Source organism: Oryctolagus cuniculus, chromosome 7 (genome assembly GCF_964237555.1).
Source record: "Oryctolagus cuniculus chromosome 7, mOryCun1.1, whole genome shotgun sequence".
Classification (NCBI taxonomy): domain Eukaryota; kingdom Metazoa; phylum Chordata; class Mammalia; order Lagomorpha; family Leporidae; genus Oryctolagus; species Oryctolagus cuniculus.
The window spans coordinates 37986437-37999036 of NC_091438.1; the positions used below are offsets into that span (position 1 = coordinate 37986437).

Consider the following 12600-nt stretch of genomic DNA (forward strand, 5'->3'; position numbering starts at 1 on the left):
GGCCATTGGGATTGTGTCATCCCCCTGGCCAGAGGCTGCATCACGAGTGAACATGTGTTGTGCACTGAGTGGTTTCCACCCAAAATTGTTATGATCAAGTCTTCATACCAAGGCCTCAGCATGTGACTTTTTGTTTTTTAAAGATTTTATTTATTTTACTTGAAATTAGGAGTTACAGAGAGAGAGAAGGAGCGGCAGAAAGAGAGAGAGAGAGAGTCTTCCATCTAATGTTTCACTCCCCAGACGGCCGCACGGCCAGAGCTGTGCAGATCCGAAGCCAGGAGTCAGGAGCCTCCTCTAGGTCTCCCACACACATGCAGAGGCCCAAGGACTTGGGCCATCCTCCACTGCTTTTCCAGACCATAGCATAGTGCTGTACTGGAAGTGGAGCAGCCAGGTCTCAACCAGGACCCACATGGGATGTGGGCACTATAGACCAGGGCATTAACCCACTGTGCCACAGCATCGGAACTGACGCTATTTTTTTTTAAGATTTATTTATTTATGTTTCAGGCAGAGTTACAGAGAGTCAGGGGTCTTCCATATTCTGGTTCACTCCTCAAATGGCCACAATGACTGCAGCTGAGTGGATCTGAAGCCAGGAGCCAGGAGCTTCTTCTGGGTCTCCCATGTGGGTTAAGGAGCCCAAGGACTTAGACATCTTCCATTGCTTTCCCAGGCCATAGCAGAGACCTTGATTGGAAATGGAGCGACTGGGACTAAAACCATTGCCCATATGGGATGCTGGCACTGCAGACTCGGCTTTACCCACAATGCAAGGGCCAGCCCCTGTGACAGTTTTTAAGGAGGGTCTTTAAAGATGTGACTTTGTGAGGATGAGGTTGTTAGGTGGGCTCTAATACATTATGACTGGTAACTTTATAAAAGGACGAGATACAGAGGAAACCAGGGAAGAATGCACAATGACCACACCAGCTCCTAGACTGTGGGCCCCTGCAAGCTGAGGCTGGAGGCCTGAGAAGAGCGCAGAGCTGGCCACGTGTCACTCTTGGGCTTGCAGCCACCAGAACTGAGGCCCAGACAATTTGCAGTGCTTTGGCCACAAGTGTGGCATTCTGTTATGGCAGCCATCCTGACCTAGTGAGCATGCCCATCTCTGGGCAGCCAGACAAGGGGAAAAATGGACTGAGGTTCTGGGGAAGGCAGGCCACCTCCTAAAATAGTTCCAAAAAGAGTGGTTGCTTGGCTGGTAGTTAAGCCGTTACTGGGAAATGCCTCCTCCCACCTTGGAGTGCCTGTCTTAGAGTTTTGGCTCAGCTTCAAGTCCAGGTTCTGGGTTATGTGTACCCAGGAGGGACAGGTGATGCTGCAATCAGCTGAGTTCTCATCACCCCCCTGAGAGCTGAAAGCTGCATCACAGGTGCAGACCTGAACTGGGAGGACGAGTCAGCCAACGGACACAGTCACTGTCGGACGATGGTGGTCGAAGGGGTGACCTCCCTACCACAGATTTTCATTTTCCCTAGATTCTTAGATGCTGTCCATTGCAAATTAGTCCATGATTCGTGTTTCCCTGAGGATGAGATGCTAATGATGCTGAATATGTAAAAATCCAAAGCATTTCAAAAATCAATGAGAAAAACGAAAGAGCTACAAATGCTCTACTGAGCTTTTCTTCTTGGTGCTGTTTTACAAATCAGCGTTTTTGAGGATTTTCTGTAAAGCAGTTATTTGAACTTAAAAACCCAGAAAATATTGGCTTAAAAATGATTTGTGATTTTTTTTTCTGAAGACTGCTTATCACCGAGGCTGTAGTAAACTTATGTTAGGCATATGGTTTTATTGAGGGGGATCTGACCAATTCTATTATAGCTGAACATGACTTTCAGGTCCTGAATTATGACATCAGGACAAGAATGATACAGGAGGGGTGAGGCATTGCAGAGAATTTGTTCTGATTTATTCCCAAATGCATTTGTAGTAAAGTTTCACCTGTTTATGAAAAAAAAATAAAAAACAAAGATTTGAGTCTTTTAATCATGCATTTATCAGCCTGAATGTTTATGTTGATTCTGAAATGACTCTTTTCTGGTTTGTGTTAAAGATTTTCTTTTCCTGTGAAGATGGTACATGGCTAATTTTAAAAAGTTTTTACTAGAAGGAAACACACACACACACACACACACACAAACCCCGAGTAATACTGACTCTGGGTGGTTTACTCACCTACTTGTGTTTTCTTTTGGAGAAGGCGATGGTCTATGAGTTCCCCAAATTTTGGACACATGCCTGTATATCACCTTAGGAATTGTTTTTCAGAACTTGAAATGACACAAATTAATATTGATTTAAGGACCCTCCTTGAGAAAACTAGGGCTGTCCCTCCACTGGGCATTGAGCCCAGGGATGTGAGGTGGACACTTGGGTGTGGGGCCCCATGGGGCTTTCACCATAAAGGGCTCAGCTTCTCACCCTGCACCAGGAGCCTATGCAGAGACTGTTCCCTGTCTCCACTTAGCTGTTGTGTTGGCTTGGAGGGGAGGACGGTGTGATCCGTGTTGGAGAAGGTGCAGCTGGGACAGAAACAAGCTCTGTGAGTGCAAGAGCCCCGTCTTCAACTCAGGGAGGCGGCCGTGATATGGGTCCTAGGGATGTGTGAGTTTAGCCAAAGGCAAGGGATCCTAGAGTCTTTATAGCAGTGTCCACTGGAGCAAGGACTTAGAGACTCAATAAGTCAAGGTTGTGACCTTCATCTTCCTTCTCTTTAGGTTGCCATGACCCAGCGGGGCTTCCTGCTGCTCCTCCTTGTGGCCACAGGATGGCGAAGTGCAGGTGGGTCTCACACTGGGAGCAGCATCTTCCCAGCTCAACTTTGGAGCTCAACAGCAGAACTAGGCTGGATCCAGGCTAGAGAGGGTGTTTTTGAGATTCACAGATCGACAGGCACGTGGGCTGATTGCTCATTTCTGGCCACCAGGGGTACAGAGCCATAGCTGATAGGGTGTTTCCCGTGGCACTGGCTGGGGCCAGGTTCTGTGCCTCTGTGTGATCCTGTGGAGGCTCCAGTGAAACTGTCTGTCCTGTGCTATTCCTCATCCTGTGGTCTTGACCTTGAGTTTCCATGGGAAGGGCATAGTCAACTTCATCCTCAGAAATGTTGTCTTGATGGTTTTCCTATAAAAATCAGAGTGATGGCATCTGAACATCTGTATTTTTCTTTCCTTTTTTATTTTAAATGAAAAACAGTGTTTTTAGATAAGTTTTTCCTTAATCTTCAGAAAGCTCTGTTTGGTAGCTTATTTGAGGAACAAGGGAACTCAGGCTTCATTATGTGATGTTCAATTCAAAGGACACAGTGGTGAACCTTTGTCCCTTGGGTCCCTTGCAACACCCCTGCTATCGCAGATCATGGTTGTTCCCAGTCATCTGGACGTGTAGAACAGTTTACAGAGCTGGAGTTACATACAACAGTCTTCATTCTGTGTTTCTGTTAGTCTCCTGGCCACTATCTCCCTCTTCCCTATATCACACCTCAGGTTCAGCCATGTTAAGCTACTTAATTTCTTCAGTAGGCTGGATTGTGATTTCCTTTGTTTTTACAAGGTCTTGGATATAGTGTTCGCCCTGTCTTTAATTCTCTTCTCTTTCCTCCTACAGAGAAATCTTGTATATTTCCTAAGAACACACTTAGGTGTTGCCTGGACTCAGAGTCCTCCTGGGTCTCACACATCCCATCCTGATGACTCCTGCCTCCATTCTTGCCTATCCCCTCTCATATCACACACTTTGTTTCGGTTTGCTGGAATGTTTAGCTCTTATCATTTATTCTTCTCCATATAATTTTGTTGAGTATCCATTCTTGGGGATGTTGAGTGTGTTGGAATGCCAAGTGTCTAGGGCAAGTGGGTCATGGTTGGGGTTGTGTGGAGGGGATGTGCAAGAAGCCTGCTGAATGCTGGGTCAGTTTGACTGAATGGCTGATCTGGGTCTCCCAGACTGTAGAACCTGGGCAGCTGGGTTCTGCAGTAGGGGTACAATATGTTTGGGACCTGGGACAAGAGGACACTGGGTTTTGGGTCAAAGCAAGAATGAGAATCAAACTCTGCTTGTTCTGTAGCTGTGGCCTATAAATATCCTTTGGAATGGACCTGTTCATATTCTCCAAATCTGCCCAGAAGCTGCAAGGAAATCAAACAGGAGTGCCCTAAATCACGCGGTGAGTGCTGAGACATCTAGGCGGAACCACGCATTGTGGTCAGGGTCTGTCCTCTGAGAGTGTAGTTTCTTTAAAATTTTGAACAATTTCTGGCAAAATATACATTACATATATATCGTATGTAAAATAAATATGTATAAATATTCTATTTCTTTGAATATATGTGGTTACTACTTTGTGAAACATATATAAGTATATATTTATATATGAATATATATATATATATACACACACACACACAAATACACACACATGCATGTAACATACTGGGTAACATTTTCCAGTTCAGACAATTTTAGTGGCTAACTCACTGTCATTAACCACCTTCCCACTGGTGTGCAGCTATCACAAGGCTGCATCTCTACAACATTTTAATTTCTCAGAGTGGATGCAGACACTCAGTGCCCACTAAACACTAACTCCATATTCTCCTTGTCCTCCAGCTGTGGTCACTGCTGCTCTACTTTCCCTCACTGTGAATTTGTCTCTTCTCATCACCTCAGAGAAGGAGAACCATTAGCCCTTAGCCCTTTATGCCTGGATATTTTACTTAGCATCACGTTCTAGAGACTTGTCTGTGGGTTACCGTGTGTAACTCAATGTTTTTTATGCTTTCTGTGTATACACACACACACACACACACACACAGAATATTTCGTGCATCCATTTGTCTGCTGATGCATGTTTGGGTTGTTCCTACATTTTGCTCTTGTACTAATGCTGTGATGAACGTGATCCTGAATGTGATACCTGTACAGATATCTGTGTGAGGTGCTGTAGGTGCAACTTGGGATGGAAGTGCTGAGTCATATGATGGTTCCATGTTGGACTTCTGAGGAAAGTTGTTTAGGATTTTGGTGATTCTAGGCTCTGCCCCAGGCACAGGAAAATGAACTCTTGAACCTCCGGAATCTTTGGTGAAGGATTCAGGGTGGGGGAGCCATTAGGCTGTGTTCCTGGTTCCCAGGGCCTTACTGTGTGTGGACTGAGCCCCACCATGAGCTTGCATATCTGGTCCCCTCTACAGATGGCCTGTATTTCCTCCGCACTGAGAATGGGGTCATCTACCAGACCTTCTGCGACATGACCTCAGGGGGTGGTGGCTGGACCCTGGTGGCCAGTGTGCACGAGAACCTCATGGCTGGGAAGTGCACATTGGGTGATCGCTGGTCCAGTCAGCAGGGCAGCAGAGCAGACTACCCAGAGGGGGACGGCAACTGGGCCAATTACAACACATTTGGGTCCGCGGAGGCAGCCACAAATGATGACTACAAGGTAGGTACCATGCCTCTTTCCCACCACTTGGGCAAGGTGAAGAGCTGAGTTTGCAGGGCCACATGCAGGCAGGAGGGAGGGCTGATAGGTGGTGATGTGGAATAGGGTAGGAGAAGAAGGCTTAGATGTCTTGACCACATCTTCCCCCCACAAGACCATAAGGGACTGGTGGGTGGAGGTGGGGATTCATCGTGTGCTGGACGTGGGGTTGCTGAGGCTGGTGGCCATGTCCCACCTGAGCCCAGAGCTGCTAGCTCAGTCAAGGCTGCCCATGGGAGTCTTCTGCAAAATGGGACCTCCTGGGCTGGTTGTCTCAGTATGTGCTGCTCCCCAGAACCCCGGCTACTACGACATCCAGGCCCAGGACCTGGAAATCTGGCACGTGCCCAACAAGACGCCCCTGCAGCACTGGAGGAACAGCTCCCTGCTGAGGTACCGCACCAACACTGGCTTCTTCCAGCATCTGGGACACAATCTGTTTGGCCTCTACCAGGTACACAGGGCTCTGGATGTGGGCACTTTGGTGAACAGGGAGCATGTGTTAGGGGTGGTGCAAGTCAGCTCTGTTGGTCCCACATAACCTCTGAGCACCTGTGCTTGCCTGTTTCTCCTACTTGTGGTTCATTGTGAACCCATGTCCTGCCTCTCCCAGAAGTCTGAGCCAAGCAAGGGCGGAGATCTATGGAAGCTGGGGAGAGAGGCAGGGACTAGGAGCTTGGGACTATTGGAGAAACATAGCTCTGGGGAGAAAGGAATCATTGTTACTGAAAGTGATTTCTGAATAATGAATTGGCTTGAAGGACCTCCTACCTTGTCACAATTTGGCAGCTGCTTCACTCTCCTCACTTAACCCCTCTTTTGTGTCCTGCAGAAATACCCAGTGAAGTACGGCTCGGGGAAGTGTTGGACTGACAACGGCCCAGCGATTCCTGTGCTCTATGACTTTGGTGATGCTGAGAAAACTGCATCTTATTACTCACCTCTGGGTCGGAGTGAGTGCCATCATTAACCTTTTGATGCCTTCATGGGAAATGTCACTGACAATTATTGCTGGTATTCACTGAGCACTTACAACATGCCTGACTGTTCTCTAGGAACACAACATGGTCATGTCATTTTTAAAAAAGATTTATTTATTTATGTGTAGGTCAGAGAGATAGAAGCAGAGAGAGACAGAGATAGAGAGAGAGAGACAGAGAGAGAGAGACAGAGAGAGAGAGACAGAGAGAGGTTTTTCCATCCGATGGTTTACTCCACAACTGGCCACAAAGGCTTGAGCTAGGTAGAACCAAAGTCAGTAGGCAGGAGCATCTTCCGTGTCCTCCACGTGGGTGCAGGGGCCCAAGGACTTGAACCATCCTCTACTGCTTTTCCAGGCCATAGCAGAGAGCAGGATCAGAGTGGAGGGACTCAAACTGGCACCCATTTGGGATGCTGGCATTGCAGGTGGTGGTTTTACCTACTATGGCACAGACAAATATTTTAGCATAGTAATATTGCAAGTGTAAATGGGAAAAGCCATTTTGGTTACATTTTTTATGTGGATGAGGGGAGTGATGATGGGGACAATCATTTTCTGGCAATTGGAGAAGTGTGAAGAGAAGCAGGTCGTGACACCTGATCATGGCTGATCCTTGCCTGATCTTTTAAGGTCTTCTTGGTGATCTCCCTGCTGAGTTTCATTTCTCCTCCAAGTCCTAGACAGAGGAGCACCCTGTGGTAAAGTCCCAGGGTTAGTTCTGTCTTTCCACAGAAAGGGACGTTCCCACATGGCCTAGTTCAGGGTTCAGCTGCACCTGTCATTGGCCACACACAGAGGTTCTGGGTTGGACTGTAGGCTGGACTCTGGCTTTAAGGATTCGCTTGTCAGGTCAAGCTGTTTCTGGCCCCTTCTTTTAAACTTTATTTTCCTCTTCTTTTTCAGTGGAATTTGTTGCTGGATTTGTCCAGTTCAGGGTGTTTAACCATGAGAGAGCAGCCAACGCGCTGTGTGCTGGGATGAAAGTTACGGGCTGTAACACTGAGCATGTGAGTGTTTTAGGAATTCAGTGCCCTGTGGGTATGTGTATAGGTGTGTTTGTGTGAGTGTGTCTGTGTGTGATTATGTGTGTATGTGTGCCTTTGTGTGAGTCTGAGTGTCTGTGCTGTGTTTGTATGTGTGCCTATGTGTGTCCGTACATGTGTACAGACATGTGTACAGCTACATGTTTATCTGTGTATGCCTGTGTGAATTTGTGTGTGTGTGTGTGTGTATCTGTGTGGCTGACAGTGTGTGTCTCTGTGGATGCTCACTTGCTCTCACTCTATTGACTGTTGATATTACATGAACAGAATTCATTTTCTTCGAATCTTGTTCTATCAACATATTTATCAATATATTTTTATTTATTTATTTATTTAAAGATTTTGTTGTCTTTTCAAAAAAGAAAAGTACAGAAGTAAGAAAAAAAGAGCATTACCATTGCATCATGTGGAGGACAGGGTGTTATGGGAGGGAGTGGTCAAATCACACAGATTCTGACCGAGGGCTCCAGAGAACTTGCCCATTAATTACCCACTGGTGTCAGCAGTGAATCTCAGACTTCTTGTGTCCCTTCTGTGTTCCCAGCACTGCATCGGTGGAGGAGGATTCTTCCCGGAGGGCAATCCTGTGCAGTGTGGGGATTTCTCCGCCTTTGACTGGAATGGATATGGAGCTCAATGGGGTTATAGCAGCAGTCGGGAGATCACCGAGGCAGCTGTGCTGTTGTTCTACAGATGAGAGCTCTGTGGTGTGGGACCAGGAAGCCATCTCCAAATCTCAGACAGAGAAACTAAAATGATAATAGGGAGAGAAGCACAATAAACTACATCAATTTATGCCTATCTGTTTCCTTGTGTTGTTTTATAAGTCAACTAGCATTTTAAGAGATACATAAAAAAATGCATGTTGTTCAGGGAGCCGGCACCGTGGCTCACTTGGCTAATCCTTCACGTGCAATGCCGGCATCCCATATGGGCACCGGGTTCTAGTCCCGGCTGCTCCTCTTCCAGTGCAGCTCTCTGCTGTGGCCCTGGAGGGCAGTGGAGGATGGCCGAGGTGCCTGGGCCCTGCACCCACATGGGAGACCAGGAGGAAGCACCTGGCTCCTGGCTTCAGATCGGCGCAGCACTGGCCGTAGCGGCCATTTTGGGGGTGAACCAAAGTCTCTCTCACTCATTGGCTAACTCTACCTGTCAAAAGAAAAAAAAAAAAAAGAACTCAGTCTCCAGCCAGTAGCCTCTTTAAAAAAAACAGTACATGTTGTTCTGGTGAATTCTGCTATAGACATTCTGGGTTTGGAATTACAAGTCCCAGGTATGCTAGAACAAGAGCATGCCCTTTTTCTATGATACATTTAATTAGATTCAGGGACAGGGAAAAAGATTTCTTGTTAATTCTCCCCAGTACATCTTATTGGTTATTTAGTCTGTAATACAAACAGCTTAAAGGAGACAAGAACACTTCTAAAAGTTAGCAGAAGAAATGAAACTTGGGACACAAGTAACCATTGCCTTTATTCCTCCAGCTTTGGCGGTGAGGACAGACTCCTCAGGGGTGGATATGGCTGGGTTGTCTGGAATCCCATATTCAGTTACTTTCTCAACAGGAGACCCAAGGGCTTCAGTCAGGTGAGAATGACTCATCTGTACTAATGGAATGTTGACCACAGCAGTATTGACTTGTGAGCAGAGCTCAGATGTGTCCCACTGTTTTGTTCAAAATGTAAATCTGATCATTACATTCTCCAAACCCCATTATCATCACTTTTGTCCACTACTCACCATGAACTGGAGCATTTGCTCTCAAATGGGACAGGAGGTGTGATTGGTAGGGATGATTTTGTCTTTTAGGTTGGATTATCAGATTTTTCAAATGGAGATAGAGAAGACCAACTGAAATTTGAATTTCAGACACACTGTGAATCATGTTTTTTCTTTAATGTGTCTCGTGCAATATTTGATCTGGCAACAATCTCTTGGGAGCATCTGGCCATGTCTATTGCCATTGTCACCAATGGAGTGTGTATATGGGGTTCCAGCAAGAATGTTACTGGCATATACTGACCAGAGGCCTGGAGAATCATCTTACATTGTGCAGGACATCTTCTCTGCACAACCAAGAATGATGTGATCTGAAAGGTCAATGATGGTGTGTGTTGGGGCCGACATTGTGGCAGAGTGGGTTAAAACCCCAACCTATAGTGCAGGCATTTCAAATTAGCCCCAGTTTGGGTCCCAGCTGCTCCACTTCTGATCCAGCTCCCTGCTATTGTGCCTGAGAAAGTAGTGGAGGATGGCTCAAGTCCTTGGGCCCTTGTGCCCACGTGGGAGACCTGAAAGAAGCTCCTGGCTCCTGGCTTCAGATTGGCTCAGCTCTGGCCATTGTGGTCATTTTGAGAATGAACCAGAGGATGGAAGACCTTTCTCGCTCTCTGGCTCCACCTCTCTCTATAACTGTCTTTCAAATAAATAAAATAAAAAAGATTTATTTGTAAAAAACAGTGGTGTGCGCCAGCTGCAGCGTGTCACCCTCAGCAGCCATTGGAGGGTGAACCAACGGCAAAGGAAGACCTTTCTCTCTGTCTTTCTCTCTATCATTGTCCACTCTGCCTGTAAAAAAAAAAGGAAAAGAAAAAAAAAACCAGTGGTGTGTGAGAAAGCATGGACTAGAGAATATTGTTTAAATTCTAAAGAATGGAATGATTTGGTATAATCAAAGGTCATCAGGTACCCACCAAGTTAGCTCTCATGACCATGGACAATGGAACCATGGATTGCAGGTCCAGCAAAAATCAAATTCAACATCATAACCAAAGTTTATAATACCCTCTTGGAAAAACATCACTCAGCACTCTTCTTTCTTGAGTTTGGTAGGGGTAGAGTATAAAATGTCTGTTTCAATGCTTGAGGGCTCTGATCTTCCATTGTGATTCAAGTCAGTTCCCAGAGAGCTAGCACAGATCCATCTTTTGTGGAAGTCAAACCAGGCTCACACTATTTGCTTTTGGCCTCTGTGGTCCCAGCAACACTTCCAGTTATCCTATCAGTAACTGAACCACATGTGGACAATTCCATGCCACTGCATAAATTTGATTTTGGGTCGCCAAGCATAAACAAAGTCATATATGTGTGTGTGTGTGTATATATATATATATATATATATAAGCTTTTTAAATATAAGCTTTAATAAATATTTTTATATATATTTTAATATATATTATTAGTATATATGTAAACTTTACCAAGGTGATTCAAGATGGAAGCAAACACATTGGCTGGGTGCAGTTCTGTTTGTAGGATGCTATGGCAAGGCCATGGGAGTAGGTGATCTGGTAGTCTTCTGAGGAGGCTTTGCAGCTGTCACTGACTCTCCATTTTCAACTAAGGCTGAGCTTCCTTGAGTTTTGTTGCATCTGCTACATGGAAGAGAATTGAAGCTCTAATGTGTTCTTGCTTAATTCTGATTTGTGTGGTACTTAGTAGGCCACTGTTGGTACATCTGTTTTTTCATTTGCTACTGCATTCCTGCTTTTCTCTCTACTCCTTTGTCCCTCTTTCAGTGGCATGAATGCATTCCCCAAATTCAAATGTTGAAATCCAATCTTAAATGTGCTGGTAATAAGAGGTATTGATTGTGGTTGGAGATCAGTTCATGAGGGATCTCTGTCTTGAGTGACATTAAACCCCTAATGAAAGAGACCTCAGGTAACATTTGGTCACTTCACCCATTCATCCTTTCCACTTTGGGAGGACACCACATTTGGTCTGTCTGGAGGACTCAGCTCAGATGCCATCTTGTGATCAGACACCAGGTCTCACAAGACACCATATTCGGTAGAGCCTTTATGTTGGACTTTCCAGCCTTCAGAATTATGAGAAAATAAAGTCATTTTTAAAAAAATTGCTTCAACTCAGGCATTTTCTTGTAGATGCACAAATGGACTAAGATACCATCTTTCTGCATTCCCTTGTCTTCTGTGCCCATCTTGCTTTTCTCTGTTTCCCAATTCAAGGTATTGAAGGTAATTCATAGCACATTCGAAGAGGGTATTTGAGGAGGGTTGAACAAAGAGACTATTTCAAAGGCTTAGGTATGATTTTGAAAAACCAGTGAGATAGGCTGGTGCTGCGGCTCACTAGGCTAATCCTCTGCCTGTGGCACCGGCACACTGGGTTCTAGTCCCGATTGGGGCACTATAACGCTGCCTTTCAAGTAAATAAAATAAGTTTTAAAAAAAGAAAAAGCAGTGAGACATGCATGGAAATCCAACAATAGTGACAGCAATGGGCAGGGAGAAACCCATGTCTGAAGGGCAAGCGAAGAGAACAGTGACTTCTTCCCCAGGAGAGAATAGCAGTATAAGTCACTCAGATTGGCAGTTAGTCTTTGGTTGGGTGATGTGGACAACCTGGGGCAACACAGCAGGAAGGGAACAGGGGACTCATAACCTTCATTCTCCTTCTGCCATTTGATTTAGTGTCAGTGCTTCTTATTGGCTACATTCAGTTGGGAGCCAGAGGCTAAGGGAGGTCATGAATGCAATGCAGAAAGATCAGCCTCCTGAGCAACAAGTAGTGTAGAGAATGGGTCTGGAAGGACAAATGAAAACTATCTATCATGGTCCAGACCCTTTGCCCACAAGTATACAATTTTCCTTTTATTCAGATAAAAAAATACAATATTCTACTGAGAGGTCACTTAGTCATCTCATTAGCTCTCCTATCACTATTGGGTGATATCCATTCAGTCATTCCTTCTGTGATCCTATTGGACCTTACCAGTGATCTTCACAAGAGATAGCAAGGGAAATAGAATGGTAGAAGCATTTAATAAACATAAAATAAGGGGGTTGGTGCTGTGGCACAGTGGGTTAAAGCCCTGGCTTGCAACGCTGGCATTCCATATGGGTTTGGTTCAAGCCCCAGCTGCTCCACTTCTGATCCAGCTTCCTGTTGATGTGCCTAGGAAAGCAGTGGAGAATGACCAAAGTCCTTGGGCCTCTGCGCCCACATGGAAGACCTGAAAGAGGCTCCTGGCTTCAGAATGTCTCAATTCTGGCTATTGCGGCCATTTGGGAGTGAACCAGCAAATGGATTTCAGCAGACTGCACCCACAAAGACACACA

The 12600-nt window shown here is 45.6% G+C and overlaps 1 protein-coding gene across 2 annotated transcripts; it reads left to right on the forward strand.

Moving 5' to 3' along the window:
* Nucleotides 1-2419: 2419 nt before the first annotated feature.
* Nucleotides 2420-8317, forward strand: LOC100341951 (intelectin-1-like). Of its 2 annotated transcripts, XM_070076739.1 has the most exons (8): nt 2420-2554; nt 2730-2793; nt 4079-4177; nt 5205-5452; nt 5787-5945; nt 6324-6444; nt 7377-7480; nt 8061-8317. In XM_070076739.1, exons 2-8 carry the CDS (start codon nt 2736-2738, stop codon nt 8211-8213), a joined length of 942 nt encoding a protein of 313 aa, XP_069932840.1. In that variant the 5' UTR covers nt 2420-2554; nt 2730-2735; the 3' UTR covers nt 8214-8317. The 2 variants fall into 2 exon arrangements, with proteins under 2 accessions (XP_069932840.1, XP_069932841.1); XM_070076740.1 differs by lacking the exon at nt 7377-7480 and having other exon boundaries at nt 2423-2554.
* The last annotated feature ends 4283 nt before the right edge of the window (nt 8318-12600 follow it).